Source organism: Hydra vulgaris, chromosome 10 (genome assembly GCF_038396675.1).
Source record: "Hydra vulgaris chromosome 10, alternate assembly HydraT2T_AEP".
Classification (NCBI taxonomy): Eukaryota; Metazoa; Cnidaria; class Hydrozoa; order Anthoathecata; family Hydridae; genus Hydra; species Hydra vulgaris.
The window spans coordinates 22910001-22931489 of record NC_088929.1 but is presented as its reverse complement, the minus strand read 5'-3'; the positions used below and the strand labels follow the sequence as shown (position 1 = coordinate 22931489).

Below are 21489 nucleotides of genomic sequence, written 5' to 3'. Positions count from 1 at the left end.
ACTTGCAAACTAACATTAAGTCTTTTTTATAAAAAAGACTTAATCTATGATTATATTTTCTTTCTTTCTTAAATTTACTTAGAATCTTATATTTCTAGACTAAGAGTCTTATATTTCTTTCAATATTCAAAAATCCTTATAAAACTTTAAAAATGTACTTAACGATCAAATTTTGTTTTTAAATATATTTACTCAATGTCAGAAGCTACTACAATATTTATAGTTATAGGTAGCTTTTAACTACTATAAAGGTGGCTTTTACTACTACAGAGGTAACCTTTTTTTAATTTTTATTAGCTATCTATCTCAACTAGTGATATGCCGGGTACCCAGTTTGGACCAGGGGACCCGGTAATTCAGCTGTTTTACAGAGTACACTGGAATAGGCCATTTCGTTGCAGTACCCGGCACTAGGTATCTTAAAAGAAATTTACTGACACCAAGTTTACATTTTAGTTTGTCTATTTTGAATTTGTGACCTCAAGTGTAAATATAGTTGTTTATTAAATAGAAACATAGCAAACATTTAGGCAAACATAATTAATGCAAACTAACCAGTGTTATTTTGTAAAAACAAATCAGCGCTAGTGATTTCACAAGCTTTTATTCCAACTTTTTAATATGGACCTAGTACTGGGTACCCAGAAACTCGGGATAAACTGGTTCCGGCATACTACTAATCTTAACTCTTAAATTTCAAAAACAAATCTTGTGTGCTACCTTCATGAACAAATCTTGTGCGCTTCCTTCATGAACAAATTTAGTGTGCTTCCTTCATGAACAAATCTTGTGTGCTTCATAAACACACGTTAAATTAATTTGGTTGATTTAATATTTTATCTATCAACAAAGTTGATAGCAAAGAGTTTTTTTGATAAAATCTTTTTAAAAAATTTTAAACCTTTCTTTTATTTTGCATTTTGCATGTTGTAGAATAAAAATGTCATTGATAAAACCTCAACATATTACATTTAAACATTATAAACATTGATAAAACCTCAACACATTTAAACATTATAAACTCTGACAAGACCTCAATTAATACACAAACAATTCACTTAATAAAAAATATGCAATATTAATTATTTCTTTTTATTGTTGTTCAATATAATTATTGTTCACACTTATTTGCATATTGTTTTACAATTAAAAACATTTGTTAAAAGTATTAATAAAAAGTATTTTCATTATAAGCATCTATACCCACAAAAAATATTAAACTTAAAAATGTATATATTAGATATGTGACTGTTTTAAAATATTTTGAAAATAGCTACATAAACCTATTGATTTCAAACAATAAAACATTAAAAAAAAAAAAAAGTTACATAAACCTATTAATTTCAAAAAACAACAACAACTGAAAATCTAAAAAAATCATACTTTTTACATTTAAGTACTTTAACATATCCTTATATAAAGAATAAATAAAATGGAAAAAACCTTCTGGATCAGACCAAAGAAGATCACACATTGGTCCATCATGAGGCACTTCTTGTTTTCTATCCAAAGTACGAATCTAAAGTAAGTTAATAATAAAATAATTTGGAAAACCCATAAAACTATGATAATTTTGAAGAGAAAAAAGAAAGAAGAAAAAAGATTCTAAAAATTATTACTAAAATCATAGAAAAAAAAAAAAGATTTTCAAAAAAGTTTAAGCAAAAAGAATTGTTTTTTTTAAAGCAGTTATAAGTTTGAGTTCAAGATGGAAACTGGAGGTGTAGATCTGATAGTGGCAAACAAAGTTAAAAGTTAGAGGTAAATGTTTGTAAGTAAAGCAAGAGATATCGAGCTTAGATTAGGTTAATATGTTACCTAAGCTCATAATGCAAAATTGGTAAAGTGAATCTCATGGAATGGAGCACCATTTGTTTCACTCTACCAGCACTCGAAAAATCACTATGTTGCTAAATAATGTCATAATTCTAGTTAAAAAATCAAAATTAAATCACAATTATCTAACGTTAAGAATAAAAAATACCTGTTCAAGTGTAGTAATTGATGGCGAAAGACCACCATGCACACAAAATATCTGAATTAAAATACTAAAATTATAATTTAAAAATATTACTTTTATCTAAAAAATTTAAAATTTCATTAAACAATTCAAAGTTATAATTTAGAATAATTTAGAAAATTATATTTAAAAATTGGATTATAATTTAAATTCATATTTTGAAGTATTTTAATGTAATTTTTTACCACAAAATAAAGATTAATTTTTAAGGAATTATTCATCAAGGTAAATTACTGAATTAGTTATTATGTACTAAATATATATTAGTTATGTTATTATGTACTAAATATATATTAGTTATTATGTACTAAAAATATAGTAATAAATAAAAAGAAACTATTAAGTATAACTTACCTTGTCATCTATAATGGCAGATAAACTTAAGTAGTCAAAAACCTCAGTACAATATCTCCAAACAGTCACAGAGCCATATTTGCGGACACATTCATCATAAAACCCATAAACCTAATAAATTAAATTGTTTATATCTTTAACTATTTACATGTATATTTAGTGCAAAATAAACAACCTTAAAACACAAACCTTGACAAACATGGCTGCATGGACAAACAAAAAATAAAACCACCACTTCATGAACTTAATTAGATTCAGCTATTTGCTTCTCTTTATGTTAATGCTGAACTTAATGCTGTTAGTAGTGCTCTTTAGAGCATGTTTGACATGAAAATCTTGGCAGCCATTTCAACTGAGGTAATGGCAAGAAAAAGTTGCAGCACTTTTTTAAAACTTCAAATTATGTAATGTTAAAACATATAACAAGTTTTAAAGTTTTTCTTTTACTTGAAAACTGCATTGTGGCAATATCTCCTTAATTTTGATTTATAGCATTTATTTGCCATTTTATAAAGTCTTTTGTTTATTAAATACAATTTAAACTTTTGCCATTCAATACACCTTAATGACTGAACTGGTTAGCTCACAGCGTTTCTAAAGTTCTAATTGACATAGTTCAAATCCTAGCACTTGCACATTTTCTTTTTTTTAACCTTTTTTGATTTTTTGAAAATAAAACATTTTTGAAGTTCTATAGATTTATATATATAACATATATAAAGATAGTATATATTATAACAAACGAAAAGGAAAGAATTTTTAAAAAAACTTTAAATTTCTAAAAATATCAAAACACCAGAGAAAACTGTTGGTTAAGTCATGTCACCGGAGAAACTTGTTGCTTGAGTCATGATAGAGATACTTGTTATTAATGTGCTCAGGTAATTAGTCCTAATAATCGCAGGTGGTCTGAAACTTAATAAAGAAAAAAACTAAGTCCGTCTTAAAAAAAACTTTAAAACTTTATTTTAACAATTAAGTCTTTTTTGATATATTTACTTTTTTGCTATAAATATGTACTAACAAAATTGAAAAAATTGAAAATGTATTGTGTTAAGGGGCAAATGTGAACCTTCTTAATTAATTTTAAATTAATTAAAAATTATACAAACAATATATTAAAGTTGTAAAAAACATACTTTTAAAAACATTTCTCTTAAAAGATCTATTTACATCTTGTTCAAAATGACTTCATTGATAGCGACATGTTTTAAAAACACATTAACATAAGCAATAGTTTTAATATCATAAGTTCTACAATTGTAAAGAAGATAAATATATAAATAAATACCTAAATATTGTATTTATTTATAACTAAATATTGCATTTATTTTTAAAGGAAATTAGAATTAAAATATTTAATTCTAATTTCTGAAGCTGAAAAATTTATTTCATGTCCCTATTCTGCAACATTACTTTTTCCTGACCAAATATCCATATTTTTGGATTTTTATATTCAGATACCGGATCGGAAAATAGGATATCAGGTTATTTAGACATTTTTGCGCACCCCTACCAATAATAATAAGTATCCAAGGTAGTTTTTTGAAACATGGTCAAAATAGTTTTTGGTTATTTTAATAAGTTACTTTTGTCATAGCTACTTTCAAAAAATGTACCTATGAGGAAATTAACTTCTTGTGAGAGATGTTATTGAAAGTAGATTTTTTTGCTCTACATAAAAATCCTTTAAAGATATCAGTGATTATGCTCAGGAGTTTGGTTTTATTTGAACATTGTTTATTGCATCCTTACAGTGGACTTAAATCTCATAATATCTACTCATTGTATTTGTAATGTAAATATTTAAAAAATTAATTTGCTTTCTTTTGTATTCTAGTTCAACAGGATATTTTATGGAGGGTTTTTGTCCATTTAAATTTTTGAAAAAAAATTATAATTTTTTTCGAACCAAAGTGAGCATGGGTATCATCCACATATCTTGGGTAAGTTATCAGTTGAAACCAATTAACAAAGACTATATTAAGGGCTCTTTTTTCTATATTTTGTAAAAATGCTTCAGCTATGACTACCATGTTTATCATTGAAAATCATTTCAAATTGTAGAAAATCATTTCAAGAAGTGCAGAACACCAAAGAGCCTGTAAAAATCAAAAATGGTTGAGTTCAGGAGCCACAGAATATCCTTGAACATGAATCCCAAGACCTTAACAGCCATTCCAGAATACAGGACAAGAAAAATTAGAGAATTCCTAGAGTTTAACAAAGCAAGAGTTCGACATGAGATAGGTATTGAGCAAGCTGTTCTAAATTGAGATGACGGGGATAATGTTAAAACAAAATCTGGGATAAAAAGTTGAAAGAGAAAAAAATAAAATTTTTAACGGTAAAAAAAAACAACAATAGACCGCCAATTCCATGTGTTTGCCTGTCAATTACTTGCTTGCCTTTAACTTTTTATTTTCCACCCTGTATACAGCAGGATTAAAAAAATATAAAACAAAAATAATTTTAAAAAATTTTAAAAAATATGTGCTGAGGAGAAACATTTTATAAATCTTTTATAAGCTCTAGGTGTGCAGAAAATGTGAGCATCATAATTTTTTAGCTTTAAAAACTATTTTTTTGAATGAATTATTTTACTAAAAAATATAGAAGTAAATAAGGAATAAGTATAGATATGATTGGTGTGGAATAGATAAGTGTAGAAATGATCGGTTTTATAAAGACCTATATTTTACAGGTCGGAAAGCTAGGATATATATAAGGAAAATGTATAGAAAAGGTCAGTATTTTTCCAGTCCAGTCAGCTAGTTTTTCTTTAGGTTTTTTTTTTCCTGCTTTTAAAAGTCATAATTTAAAATTAGACCAGATTATAGATACTTTTCAGATGATATCTAGGTTTGGTCAGATAAATCGATTTAAACTTTATTTTTGATCCTTTGCAGCAATGCACAGTGGGCCAGATATTAGACATGGTGGACAAAATTATTTTAATCTTTTTTTTTTTACTAAAACCCTTTATATGTCCAAAGAATCATTTTTTGTATTATGATATATTTACTTTTATTATAAATTTTAGTTAAATAGTTGCTAATACTAAAAATTATTTAACAAACTTCATAAAACTTTAAAAATGCAGATTTATATTTTTTTAATTTTAAATTCTTTAACTTCTTAAAATTGTGGAACTGAATAACAAACTTTTCTGGTGGAATAAACTTAAAAAAAATTGATGCAACAAACTTAAAAAATAAAAGCACTTCACTTACTTCAGAAAAAAAGAAAATTTATTACTAGATTTGAAACTCTGTTATCGATATTATTATATGTCCACAACATTTTGAATAAGTCTATAGATTACTTATCATCTCTATATATAATATATCCTGTAGCACCATTAAAACCAGCCTTGCATCAACATTTCAGTTTAGTTAATTCCTCAGCATTGTGATTAGCACAGTAGTTTGTAGGGTAGATTAGGGTAATATGAACACCTTGGTAGTATGAGCATACTAAATGATTTCAAAAATGTAAAAAGTGGAATTAAAGTTGCTTCATATTTTTTTAATTAACTTTATTTAATGATAACAGAATTCAGTATAATTAGAGTAAATTTATATGCAGTAATTAGCACCTATCGTCTAATTAAAACGCTGTTAAATTTTTTGCTTTGTTAAAATAATATCATCATGCATAAATATAACTGTAGCACGAAATTTTTATGCTAAATATACTAAAATTTAATTTTTTTATAAGGAAAAACATGTTAGCTAGAAATATGTTTCATTTTTGTTTAGAAAAGAATGCATAGAAACATTTATTTTTGACCATTTGTATGTAATATGAACATGCTCAAATTACCCAATGTTTTTTATTGAAATTACCTAGTTTAAAGTCCTAAAATTGCAGTGATTTTAATTGCATTTTGAATAAAAACAAAACATAGTTGAAAATTTTAATATTTTAACAATACTAAAAATCTTTCTGTAATTTAAACTCAAACAATTTGTAATTTTATTGCTTAAAGGTTTGAGTAAATTAAATTCAAAAAATAAAAAAACTAATTTTTTTTTATATGCATAAAACATAGTAGTATTGTTTCAATAAAACTTGAACTTTTAATGATAAGTTGTGTTAGTAACGAATCATTATCTTCGACAAATTAGTTTTAATTGTCAGGTATTTTTTTACTTATTTAATATTATTTTTTTGAGCTAATTTAAAGTGCTCATATTACCAAGTGGTCTTGGTAATATGAGCACTTTTGCTACTTTTTTTAAAACCTCTGTGTTTTTTAGAAAATTTCAGGTGCCCAAATATCTAATTGGATCATGAGTAGTGATCCCTGAAAATTGTTTATTCACAAAAATTTTATATCCAGCATTATTATTTTTGAAAATATATCAACTTTTGCCTAAGGTGATCATAATATCATAATTTATCCTATACCACATAGCTTTTTAAGAGTTTTAGAAGATCTTTTAGTGGTATTTGTACTGAATAACCATCTATTTAAATGTTCTTGAGATAGCATTTAGCTTTTAAAGATCTTATACCATTATATAAAGGAAATATGTGGCAGCCATTATTTTTAAATACTATTTCTTAGAATCTGGTATGTTGATTTTGATATATCATCATTAGTAATTAATGCTAAAACTTCATCAGGTGAATATATCTAAGCAGGTTTAATGGGATTTTTATTTCAAATTTTAGAAATTTTTGTGCCAGTTTTGTACTTGAACTCACTTCTTAGTTTTAATTTTGTTTTATGAGGTAATTTATGGCTAAATAAAATATAATTAACATTGTTAAGCTTATTCTTTTTATTCTGTTACAAGCTTTTTCAAAAGTCACATGGTTTCCCAACTTCATTAACTGATGATGTAGCATTTAATGTACCGTAAATGTATTGAAAATCTTGAGCTAGACAAATTTCCAGTACTCTCAAAATGAGTATTATCATTGTTTGCAGCTATCAACATTTTACATTATAATTTTATAAAGTTTTTCACTCAGAATCCTCTCGTTTAATATCTGCAGAAACTAGAACAGTTAGTTTCAATGAAAAGAATGGTATATTATTAGGAGCTAAAGCATTTTGTTGCATAAGTCCGTAAATGTCACCAACTTTTATATTATTACTAAACAAAAAAACACAAAAATTGTTTGGTAAACAGTGCAATTTGTATTGAATTAAATAACAAACAAAATAATGTTTCTCGATAACAACATCATTTTGATGTTGTTATCGAGAAATAAAAATTGATTTCAAGCAAATAACGTAAGTTACAAGTCATTATTTTAAAATGTTAAAGAAACCCAGAAGGGGAAGTAAGGGGCAATGTATATAGTTCAAATAGATTGTATACATATTACATTTACTAGTTCAAGTATTTTCTCGTAGGTTCCCTAAATTATGTGACACTTTTTGTACAAAATGAAAGTATTAAATGTTAAAAATTTACCTCGTTATTTTAAAGCCAGATCATAAATGTATTATAAAGGCCGATCTTTAATTAATATTTTTTTCGTAAAGCTTTACTTTTAAATAGTTTAAATATATAAACTAATTCCCTAAACTCATAAAATTTTAAAAGTTACTGTTTACTATAGCTATGCATTAAAAATAAAATTTCACACTTTATTTTTTTACATTATACATGAAACCCCAACTAATTTTTGTGGTTTTAAAAGATACTATTATACTCAAAACAATTTTCAAAATTTTAAATGAGAGTATTACAAATATGTTTTATCATATGGTTTTGAATATAATAAACATTTATTTTTTAGGTTTTGTCTACCACCTGGCTCACTGTGCAATGGTGGAGATAAAAAGCAGACATACAAAACATAAACCAAGTTGGTGAATAAAATGTCAACAGCTTTTTGTAATACATTATTTATACATTTGTTATCAAACTGTTAATAATTATAAACAAAATAAATAAATACATTTTTAAAAGTGATTTTATTGTTCAATTAATACTTGATACAAATTTGCTGTAGCACTGTATACTACTTTATAGTCAAAAGAACATGCTGAGTTTCTTGTTTGAAGCAATGGAGATAATGTTACTTGGCACACTTACATATGTCAACAGAAATCAACATCTAAAGCTCTCAGCTTTCTATTGATTGATCTCATTAGCTACTGCAAAAATGTTCAAGGTTTACTCATTGAGCTTAACATTTGGCAGCGAATTAAACATTTTCACTGATTCCTTCAAATGCAGTTCAAAAGCTGTACTATTGAACAATTGTAACACATACCCATTTATTCTGATTGCATATACTGTTAAAATGAAGGGGACATACAGGAACATGGAATAAGAAAAAGCATGGAGTCATAAACAGCTTGGAATTGGAACTCTCAAACTGCTATAATACAACATTTATTTTAAAAATAAATTTGGGAAATATAATTAACAAAAGTTTTATAACTTTTTATAAGTTTTAAACAATAAATTTATAACTAAGTTTAATTAATACAATGGATTTTTAATGAGGTTTTAACTGATAGCAACTTGGAAAACTTGTATATGTTATAACACATAGCTGAACCAAATAAGATTAAATTTTCACCTGTGATTATTAATTTGTAAGTAATGTGATTAGTATATAAGTGAATTTTGTTAAGTAAAGACTTTAAAATATGATAAATTTATGAAAAATATATTTCTGCAATTTTGGTGGAATCAATGAGTTAAAAAAAAAAAGCTTTATTTAAAATTTTCAAGTTTCACACTCTTTTACATTTTAAAATCTAAAAAAATATTAAGAAAAACCAACATAACATTTAATCTTAAATTAAATTTTTCAAAATTAGCACCTGAGTAATCTGACGACTTTCATGGTTGCCCCTAATTAATGTTATTCTATCTGGATATCGAACCTAAAAATAAAGAAAAAAACATTTATAATTAACTAAAAGTGAAAATTATATTTTTTAATATATACATAACCTTCCACCAGTGTTAGGAAAGTTCATTTTAAAAAAGATCTTGTCCTGTAAAATAAGAACTAGTGACAGTTACTTGTTCTTAAGGCAAAAAAAGAACTTGATCCAACTTGTTCCTACTTTGTTCCCTATTCATTACATACTTTTACATAAAAACTTGTTATTAGTTATGCCACATTTGTAACAAAATGGAAGAAAACTTATTGTTTAGCTAGGCGAGTGATGCTTTTTTAATGTGTTTTATTTAGTTATTTACTTTAAACAGTTTTAAATATTTCTGGTGTCCTACCAGCCTAGTCTGCTTCTGCATGTACTTTATACACATATAAATAATATATTAATTTCAGCTTGGTACACAAAGTATACAATATAAAAATCTTATTGAAAAATTAAAAAAAAAAAGTAAAAAATATAAAGACAAAGAAAATTTAAACACCAATTTTATTTTGTTTTAGAAAAATTAATTTTTTAAATAGAGTCACCCAAATGTTATTTTCAGTCATCACATTAGACCCTGTTGAAAATAGCCACTCAACCAGAGCACTCAACAAAAGAGGTGTGTCAAGTTCTAAAAAAGCCTTTCAATATCGGTGTAATAATAACACAGTTAACTCTTTTGATTGTGATTTTAAATAACTTCAGCTCCTCAACACCAGAACTCATATTTAAGTTGCTATGACCTGATATGGTAGTAGATCTACATTTTTAAACAAAGATTTTAACCAGACTTCTGCTGTGAAACATTTGACACCATCAAGCCATAATAGTTTAAAATGGGGTAACAAACATGATGGTAATATTAGTTGTTTTTTTTTAATTTTTTTTCATTATACATGAAACCGCAACTAATTTTTGTGGTTTTAAAAGATACTATTATACTCAAAACAATTTTCAAAATTTTAAATGAGAGTATTACAAATATGTTTTATTATATGGTTTTGAATATAATAAACATTTATTTTTTAGGTTTTGTCCACCACCTGGCCCACTGTGCAATGGTGGAGATAAAAAGCAGACATACAAAACATAAACCAAGTTGGTGAATAAAATGTCAACAGTTTTTTGTAATAATTTAGTTATTTATGCAATTGTTATCAAACTGTTAATAATTATAAACAAAATAAATAAATACATTTTTTAAAGTGATTTTATTGCTCAATTAATGCTTGATACAAATTTGCTGTAGCACTGTATACTACTTTATAGCCAAAAGAATGTGCTGAGTTTTTATTCTATCTTTTTTTTATGCATGGTATTTTTAAACAAGCCTCTCGTGTATAATGATTTTTTTCAGCATCTCTATTCAATATATTTTATTTACTCAAAATGATGAACACTTGCCCAATGCTTTCCTATAAATATTCTTAAGATAGCTTTCTGAAATCTGTACCATTTTTTCAACATCATTTTTTGCAATAAAGTCAAGTGTATCACTATCACATCTAAAATGTTGTATTAACTGAACAAATAAGTATGTTGTTGTAGTAACTATTTTGTTTTGTATTTTATAGGTTGTATGAATCTTATTTTTTTTTAGCTTTAACTATAGATTTTTTAAATGCAACTATTTTAAAAGGGTGAATTTTCTAATAAAAGAAAGAAAAAAAACTATTTTTGAATAAATTTGTTAAATAGGATTTATTATAAATCAAATTTGAAACTTTAGCAAACTCAGAAAATTTAGAACATTATTTAACATGGTGTAACGACAGAGGTGTACTTGATTCACAGCTCATTAAAACGGTGATTTGTTTTAGCCGTCTTTTAATTGAAACCAAATTTAATTTATAAATAATAAACGTAAGTCAATCCAATATAAAATAGACAAAAAGTAAGAGCATATTTTATACAAACTGACCACTAATTTCAGTATTATTATTACATGCACCATCACTAACATTTTACTGCAATATCACTAACAATTTGAATAATTGGATCCATTTTGCAAACTAGAACCGCATGCAATAAAATTGCATTAAAAAAATTAACTTTATTTTACACAGAATTTTTCGGATTTTGTTGGCTACTAACTTTAAAACTTTATGGGTAACCAATGTTGTTTATAAGTTAGTATATGTGTTTAGGAGAATCATTTTAGGAGGTCATTATTCTATTTGTTATTAGCAAATTATTTGTAAAATAAAATTGAACAACAATTTTAGGCAAGAATTTCATCTGAATTTTTAATTTAACTTCAAATGAAAATCAACATCAATTTTGAATTAAATATATTGTAAATGATTTTTTAAATACAAATAACTAGAAACAAGTACAAATGTATGTGTTGTGTATTGTGAGTGTTACTGAATAACAAAAAGTAGTTTCTAAAGGTCTTGACCAAGTCTAATATAAATGTAGATATTAAGATGTTTATTGATAAAGTATACTAAAACTTTTTAAAAAATAATTATGCTTAAAAAGAAAATAATTAATTTACCTTTAGTGCTAAAAGTAATAAGAAAGTTTCCACACTGTAAAATCCTCTATCAACAAAATCCCCCATAAAAAGATAATTGGTTTCTGGAACATCGCCACCAACCTAAGCATAATAAAGAAATAAATATACCAATAAGTAATATTTTAAAAAATGTATGTAGATGTATATATAAAGTCTGTAAATGTATGTTGATGCATCTATAAAATCTCCATTAAAAATATTTAAAATTGAAGTTATTAAAAACCACTATAGAGCTTAGTAATTTTAGTAATATTTAGTAAGTTAGTTAAGTTATATTACTTAGTAAGTTTATACTTATATATTTGTACTTATAGAACTCTTGATTCACATAAATATTTAAGAAATATTGGCTACAGTGTATACATTAACCAATGGCATTATAAGAAATGACTTGGCCAATGGCATTATAAGAAATTACTTGGCCAATGGCATTATAAGAAGCACTATATTATAAGAAGTTCCATGGTGTTGAAATAATAAAATAGTAAATAATAAAAGATTACCTTAAAAAGTTCTTTTAAGTCATAAAACTGTCCATGGATATCTCCGCATACCTTAAAATAAAGTTTTAGTCATTCATTAAAATTATAAAAATTTTAATAATATTAATGACTTTTTTTTTTATTGTTTAATTTGATAACGTTAATGATGAAATGTCCATTCACTGACGTAATAAAAAAATTTATTAATGGTAATAGTTCAAATAAAAAAGTATTTTTATTTACTAAATAAATCCTATTTTGAGAAATCTAATAAATTTATAGTTAATATAATCTAACAAACTTTATTTATAAAAACACAGACTTATAACTTACAGTAACAGGTGAATCAACTCTTTGCACATTACTTTCTTCAATTAAAATTTCTCTAAAAAGTAATATTGCAAGAAAATATTGTAAATATAATTTTACTGAACATACAGAACATTAATTACATACTAGAAGTTGTAGAATGGGCTAAATATATATATATATATATATATATATATATATATATATATATATATATACACACACACAACCCGTAGAATTATTTTTTTTTATTAATTGATAGACTGCCTGCCCCAACCAAACCCTCAGTTGATGTAGCAACACTCCCTTGCAGGTCAGGCTAAAAGATAGTCGATGTAGCAGCGGGTCAGGCTATTTGTCAGTCGATGTAGCAGCACTCCCTTGCGAGTCAGGTTATTTGTCAGTCGATGTAGCAGCACTCCATTGCGAGTCAGGCTATAAGATAGTCGATGTAGCAACACTCCGCGCATGATTTACAGTAAAAAATAAATAAAAATAAAAACATTTTATTAAAAAAATTAAAAATAAAAACATTTTATTAAAAAAAATAAAAATAAAAACATTGTTTATATTGTTAAAAACATTCAGAATGTTTTTAAAACATTCTGGTCAATTAAATTTGCGTTTTTTAAGGTTTTTTTTAAAAAAAGATTTATTTGTAATTAAATTAATGGTATATATATATATATATATATATATATATATATATATATATATATATATATATATATATGTATATATATATATATATATATGTATATATATATATATGACAACACGCAAATGTTGGATGAAAGTCAAAAGTAATTAAAAGTGACGTATGTGTTGGCGTAAGAATCATTTTTTTCCTTCTGTACTTCCCAAATGCAACATTCTATATATATATATATATATATATATATATATATATATATATATATATATATATATATATATATATATATATATATATATATGTATATATATATACATATATATATATACATATATATATATATATATATATATATATATATATATATATATATATATATATAGAATGTTGCATTTGGGAAGAACAGAAGGAAAAAAATGATTCTTACGCCAACACATACCTCACTTTTAATTACTTTTGACTTTCATCCAACATTTGCGTGTTGTCAGAAAGTTAAAACCATTAATTTAATTACAAATTAATCGTTTTTTAAAAAAACCGCAAAAACGCAAATTTAATTGACCAGAATATTTTTAAAAACATTCTGAATGTTTTTAACAATATAAACAATGTTTTCATTTTAATTTTTTTTATTAAAATGTTTTTATTTTAATTTTTTTTAATAAAATGTTTTTATTATTACTTTTTTTACTGTAAATCATGCGCGGAGTGTTGCTACATTGACTATCTTATAGCCTGACTCACAACAAAGTGTTGCTACATCGACTGACAAATAGCCTGACTCGCAACGGAGTGCTGCTATATCAACTGATAAATAGCCTGACTCGCAACGGAGTGCTGCTACCTCTACTATCTTTTAGCCTGACTCGCAAGGGAGTTTAGTTGGGGCAGGCAGTCTATCAATTAATAACAAAAAAATTCCGGTCTTGCATTTTAATTTTTACTTTTTGTCAACAAAATACGGAAAAACTTTCTTACAACATATAAGAGTTCTATATATATATATATATATATATATATATATATATATATATATATATATATATATATATATATATATATATATATACATATATATATATATAAACTTGAAATATGATATTTAACCAAATAAATTCAAAAATAGTCAGAACAGTGAAACAAATAGAAAATCCAGTAATTCTTTTTTCTCACAATATTTTTATTGAAAACATGCCCACAAAAGTGTAATTAAACCTTTTTTCCAACTTTTCGTCTTTCTTGAGCTTAACAACGAAAGTTTTTTGTTATCATATGAAAAGCATTTGCACAAACAAAAACACGATACATTTAATTGATATTTCCTGTCTATAATTACAATTCAATCTTTCACAATCAATAGTTACCCATAGCAACAATATAAAAATCAAGTTATTTTTGTTTTAATTACAAATATCTTGTATAATACTAAAAACAGCACTACTGATGATTATTTAAAAGGCCTCTAGTGCTAATAGTTTTAATATATAAAAAATATTTTGTATTGGTAATTTTGTTTGGTAATTACATTGTTTTCAATAAAAACATTGTGAGAAAAAAGAATGACTGGATATTATATATATATATATATATATATATATATATATATATATATATATATATATATATATATATATATATATATATATATATAATCAGTAGTGGCCAAAAAATTAAGGCACATCATAAAAAATAACTCAAATTTTGCAGTGTAAATTTTTTATTGAATAAACACAATAGAAAATGTAAAATAAATGAAAAAAATATAGATAAAAATTATCAAAAATTTTTAATATTCAATAAAATGATAGTTATTGCGCCAAATTATAGTAAAAGTACAGTTTAAATGACTTGAATGTTATAGTTCAATACTTTATCGGATGTCCCTTATTACCAAGCACGACTTGTATTCTTCTTGGCATACTATGTACTAATGTTTTACAAAACTCTCGAGTGATTTCATTGGTCCACACTTCTTTAAGAACTTATTGAAGATGTTCTTCAGATCTTGGGTGATGTGCTGCAACTTTCTGGTTCATTACATTCCAGCAGTTCTTGATAACATTAAGATTCGGTGAACTTGAGGGCCAATTAGATAATAATTCTATTTTATTATTAGTAAACCACTTCTTAACTGTTTTAGCTGTATGACAAGGTGCTGAATCTTGCTGGAAAATGCTGGTTTTGGTCATTTCTATGTGCAGTTTCACTTTGTCTTTCAATACACATAGATACTTTTGTGCATTAACTTTTTCGCCTTTTTTAAAGATGTGCAACCCGCATCGGCCTTGCGCTGTGATTGCTCCCCATAACATGACTGAAGGAGGATGTTTTACTGTTTTTATGGTATACTTTGGGTTCAGGCGTTCTCCCACAGGTCTTCTAACATAATTATAGCCCATGCTTCTAACTTGTTGAAACGCACTTTCATCTGTAAACATTACATGTTCCCTCCATTCCGGTGTCTTGTCTATTAAACTCTTACAAAATTTAATCCTAGCTGGTAATCGAAATGGAGTTGATAAAGGTTTTTTAACTGGTCTTCTTGCAACTGGACCAAAGTCATAACACAACCTTCTTCTAATTGTTCTCAAACTAATAGTAAGTCCCCTTTCCATAGCAAGTTGTGATAACCTTGCAGATGTTGTGTGGGGCTCACTATTAACAACATTCTTTAAAAAACGATCTTCTCGTGATGTACTCACACGTTTTCTACCACAATTTTTGCGATTTGAATAGTTTTGCACACTTAAAGCATTTTGCACGGCACATTTTGATATTTTTAATTGTTTTGCTATACTACTTTAAGAATAGCCCTCTGAAAATAGTGCATTTATTTTACCTTTAACAAAGTTATTAATATCACAGTTTTTACCTATAATATCACAACTATGGCAACCTGACAGTGTAAAATAAATTAAAATATCTTCAAAAATCAAAATACAATAAAAAAATTATTTGTACCCAAGGTAATAACGCCATAAATAAACAATAAGTTAAAAAAGTTTAAAAAACATTTTTTTAAACTTTTTTAACAATTTTTTGAGAGTGTTATCTAAAAAGATGTGTACTTTATTTCTTTACGCATACTATTCTTTGTTAGATGGTCAAAATGGCTGATAAAATTTAGATAAAAAGCTAATGGATAAATTAAAATTGATTACCTTTTAATAAGAGTTCTTTATGCCTTACAAAGTAATGTTTTGTATCATATCATAAATACATCAGAAAAACAATTGTCAACAACAGTTGTTTTTCTGATATTTATTCAAGCATCTTAAAGTTTTCTAGAAAAATTGTTATAAACAACCTTGCATTTGATCAGATATGTTTAACTCTATTTTAATAGAGTTTACAAATTTATTAGAAAATATTAGATTGCTTTTTTAATGAAACGTTTTATTATTTTATAAATACTATTATGTGTTGCGTTTCTTTTTATTTTCATACTTAAAAAGTTCCTTCATTAATCTAATTTGAAAAGTTTAAAAACTACACTGAAACTCCAAGCAAGAAAGCAACTAATTATAAGAAGTTTTAACTTTTAGTTAAATCTTGAATGAATGATTTTATACTTTTATAATTGATTTTGTGTTATGTAATTCAAATTTAAACAAATTTTTATTACTGTTTATCAAAAAAGATTTAATTTAAGTTTTCAATAAATGATATTTTATTTTAAATGCGCTAGATGTTTTTTAATATTTCTGTTTATGTAATTAAAATAGACTCAACCTAAAAAATATCAAAGTTTGCTGTTAAAAAAAATAATTATACATTAGCACAAGCTATATTTAGACCATGTAAACTGACTTACACAAGTGTGGAGGCAGACGCAGGCAAGTGCCCACCATTCCTGCCAAGGCCTGGATTTGCATTATTTTATATTGGTACATTTTGTTTATAACAATACAATAAACCTGTTAGTTTTCAGTTATTATTAAAAATATCTTTTTTAGACTGCAACAGTTTGCTGCACAATTAAGCACAGGCAAACAATGTTTTCATTAAACGAATGGCGAATAGTAATTTCATAAAATAGCGAATATTCGTTAAACTTCAGTTAAAAAGTTTACAAATATTCATTATTTGCCTTCATTTAACTTTGATTGGTGAATATGAACTTTGTGGATGCTTAATATGCACAATATACTATAACATAATTATAGTATACCTATATAACTAATTTTTTTCAAAAAGTAATATGTATAAATGTAAAAATTGTATATCAGCAAAAGGCTTGAAAGTATACATACATGTGTGAGCGCGAGTCTTATTGTGTTGGACTTCTAAGAACTAAAGTCTAAATCTTGATCTTGTGAAAACTTTCAAGGTCTTGGCCTTGAAGTCCTCAATTTCAAATCTGGGCGGCACCCAAATCGGCACCCAAATATGGTTGGCACTGTGTAAAACAGTCTAGAATAGCCCCCGTGTATATATATATATATATATATATATATATATATATATATATATATATATATACACGGGGGCTATTCTAGACTGTTTTACACAGTGCCAACCATATTTGGGTGCCGATATACATACATATATATATATACATATATATATATATATACATATATATATATATACATATATATATATATATATATATATATATATATATATATATATATACTAGTTTGTCCCATAAGTTCGCGGGCACTTGAAGCTAATATTTTCAAACATAATTTTTTTTAACACATTTGACTCAAATCAATTAATGATTGATATTATTTTGTAGTATTTTTATTCCTCTTTAAAATGGTGTATCGCTTTTTGTAATTGTGATTTAAAAATGTGTCTTTTTTAGTTCTAAAATGACGGACGAAAAATATGAGATTCGCGTACTTTTGCGTCACTATTGGAAAAAAGGACTGAGTTCAAGAGATGCAGCAGCTGAAATTTGCAATGTGGAAGGCGAGGGAATGGTCAAGAAAACCGCAGCGGCCAAAAAGTTCAAGCGCTTTAACAACGGCGAAACCAGCCTTGCAGATCTACCCAGGTCAGGCCGTCCATCGACAGTAAACAATGAGGCGCTGCGCGAGCTGGTGGAGCAGCAACCACAAACTAGCACCCGCAGATTGTCGGCAGAGCTCGGCCCTTCCAAGTCCACCATCGATCGCCACCTCCATCAAATCGGACTCGTCAATAGGCGCTGCCGAGAAGTTCCTCACGAATTGACGCTTGCGCAGCAAAAACGACGCGTCGACACCTGCACCCATCTGCTCAAAAACCCCAAGGACCTTCATTTCTGGCGTCGAGTTGTTACTGGAGATGAAAAGTGGGTCTTCTTCCGTAACGCCAATAAGGCGAACGTTTGGATCCAGCCCAGCCAACTCGCTCTACAAGTCGCCAAACAGGATCGGTTCGTTCACAAGGTCATGTTGTGTGTTTGGTGGAATTTCGAGGGGATAATTCACTTTGAGTTTGTTCCAAATGGTCTTGCAGTGAACGCCGCACTCTACACGGAACAACTGGATCGTGTTTACGCCGCTCTCTCGGCTCGTTATCCTGCCTTGGTCAATCGAAAGCGCGCGCTCTTGCTACACGAAAACGCTCCAGCACACACCGCCGTTCGCACCAAGGAAAAAATTTCGGAGTTGCCTGGAATTGAAGTTCTTCCTCATCCTGCATACAGTCCGGACCTTGCGCCATCCGACTACCACCTGTTCTGTTCGATGGCTCACTTTCTTCGCGGTAGGATCTTCGATTCTTTGGAGCAAAGATGGACGAAAGCTGTAGAAAGCAATGGAATTTACTTTGAAGAATAATTGTTAATAAATATTAAGTTACAATGAAATAAAGTTTTGTCGCAAAGTGCCCGCGAACTTATGGGATACCCTAGCATATATATATAGACGGGTTGCAAGTGTTTACAATTTAAGCGCATGCACGGTAGTTGGTAGACAAAAATATAAAATAAACAAGAATTCTATTTCAACCCACGTCTTCTAACTTCAATTCTCTTGCTAATTATGACAAAGAATTTTATTTGAAAAAGTTGACATTAGAAAATAATGTTTTGTTTCCCAACCCTTATGGTATTAAGGAGAAATTTTGGAGAAAAAATATTAGTTTGTTTCCTTAAGTCAGTTATGGTGATATATACATATTAAGTAGAATCACAAAGTTTTCATAGCAGTGAAAGTATGAAAGCATGTAAATCCCTTGAGGCTTTAAACTATTTTGTCTGAGGACATGTGCAAGATGTTTTTTATGCTGATTTAAATGAAGAGTCTGAGTTATGTGCTTAAAAACAAAGGTAAAAAAAACAATTTTAGTTAAATCTAAAATATAACTAAGATATCCCTTGTGGATATATAAATATAACTAAGCATCCCTTTGTGGACAAAAAAACAGCCGCAGATGCAAGAAAAGTTAAAACTGTTGAATCCTTGCAAGCATCCACGTCAACCACAAACAATTAGAGCAATGGCTTCTAAGTCATACAAACTATCAGCTACTCACCCAACAATTAAAAAAAACTAATCATCTGTCAGTTATCTAAACTGTTTTTACACCAATGCTACATCATCGAACCACCAAAAACTCCAAGAGCTATTTTTAGCTGCTATTAATTTTGAATATGATGTCATATTTATTACAGAAAGTTGGTTTAATGAATTTTCAGCACCTTCTTTTCCTAATTATAATATTTACAAAAAAGATCGACCTACTCACGGTAGCGGTATTGAAATATATGTAAAAAAAAGTTATAGCATAAATGAATGCACAAAATATATATTGCATAAAGGAATTAAACATTCAGAACAACTCTGGCTTGAACTGATATTAAATAAAGAATCTCTTCTTATAGGATGCATTTATCGCTCACCAACTAGCAGTGTATCAGACTTCAACGAAATTGCTAGATCCATTTCATATTCAAAATCTCTTATAGAAAACAAAAATTTTCAAGACCTTATTATTACCGGGGATTTTAACTTTGCAAACATCAAGTGGAACAAAGGCTGGTTAAATACAACAAGCAGTAAAACCAGTTTGGATGCCAAATTTGCTAATATTATTTTTTTAAACTCCACCTCTATCAACATGTAACCAAACCAACTTTTACACAATCCAATGGTTCTTCAAAAAATACATTCAACTTAATTATCAGTGAATCTGTTGATCGAATCAATGAGATCATCTTCGGTTCACCTCTAGGAAATAAACTACAAGGTCACTGCACTTTGTCCTGGCAATATTATTTATCTAATGTTACTATCAGCAATAATCTCTCCAGAAGTTCTTTGCATACAATAAAGGGGACTACAATGCATTTAATGATTATCTTTTTAATTTGGAATGTGAAAATTTTTTTAAAAACTTTGACGCAGATGAATGCTACCAACTTTTATGTAATATCTACAAGACATGCTGCCAAAATTTCATCCCTTTCATTACTTTTAAAAAAACAAAACGCAAATTACCATGGATAACCTGTGAACTGTTATTCTTAATCAAACACAAGAGAAAGCTCTGGTTTCTCAATGTTAGAAGCAAATGGAAAACAACTCCTCTGGTTAATGAGTACAAAAGAACTCGAAATCTAGCAAAGAAAGCAACTCGTGATGCAATCCGCACCTATGAAATTAATTTATCTAACGACAAGAAAAACCCAAAAAAATATTTTGCTTATATTAATAGCAAAAGCACTGTAAGCAACACGATTTTGTCATTACAATCTATGACTGGTGGAATAAGTAACAACCAAGTTTTTATTGCCAACACACTAAACAGTTTTAATGTCTTTACCATTAAACCTCACAATCCAACTTTACCTCTTTTTACAAAACGAACAGCTATATCACTTCTTTACATCTCCTTTGATTATAAGTCTGTTCGAAGTCACTTTGTTACTCTTGATGGTTATAAATCTATAAATGAAGATCAGATAAGTCCTTATGTACTTAAGGCATGCTCTAACACAATAGGAACTCCGCTGGACATGATCTACCAAAAATCAATGAAACAAGGCATTGCTTGTAGCAAATGTGACTCCTTTGTTCAAAGGAGGTTCTAAAATGAATCCAAACAATTGCAGACCCATTTCTATTACTTCTGTGCCATGCAAAATAATGAGAAAATGGTTAAATAATGAGAAAATAGTTAAAAATAAGATAATGTAGCATCTACTGTTTCAAAATCTTATATCAAATTGTCAGCATGGTTTCATAAACAAAAAATCTTGTCTACTAATTTACTTGAGGCTATGGATATTTTGACCTACTAATATATCACATAAGCTTCCTGTTGACATTGTCTTTCTAGATTTCG

At 27.3% G+C, this 21489-nt stretch overlaps 1 protein-coding gene across 1 annotated transcript in view; it reads right to left on the bottom strand.

Moving 5' to 3' along the window:
* LOC100200590 (serine/threonine-protein phosphatase 4 catalytic subunit) overlaps positions 1-21489 on the bottom strand; it is a 59391-nt gene that overhangs the window by 13307 nt on the left and 24595 nt on the right. Inside the window, exons 7-13 of the mRNA XM_065807541.1 lie at positions 12576-12627; positions 12264-12314; positions 11740-11841; positions 9174-9236; positions 2375-2485; positions 1985-2035; positions 1444-1519 (exon numbers count right to left, since the gene is read on the bottom strand). Coding sequence (XP_065663613.1) covers positions 1444-1519; positions 1985-2035; positions 2375-2485; positions 9174-9236; positions 11740-11841; positions 12264-12314; positions 12576-12627 — 506 coding nt within the window. The remainder of the gene's footprint in view (positions 1-1443; positions 1520-1984; positions 2036-2374; positions 2486-9173; positions 9237-11739; positions 11842-12263; positions 12315-12575; positions 12628-21489) is intronic.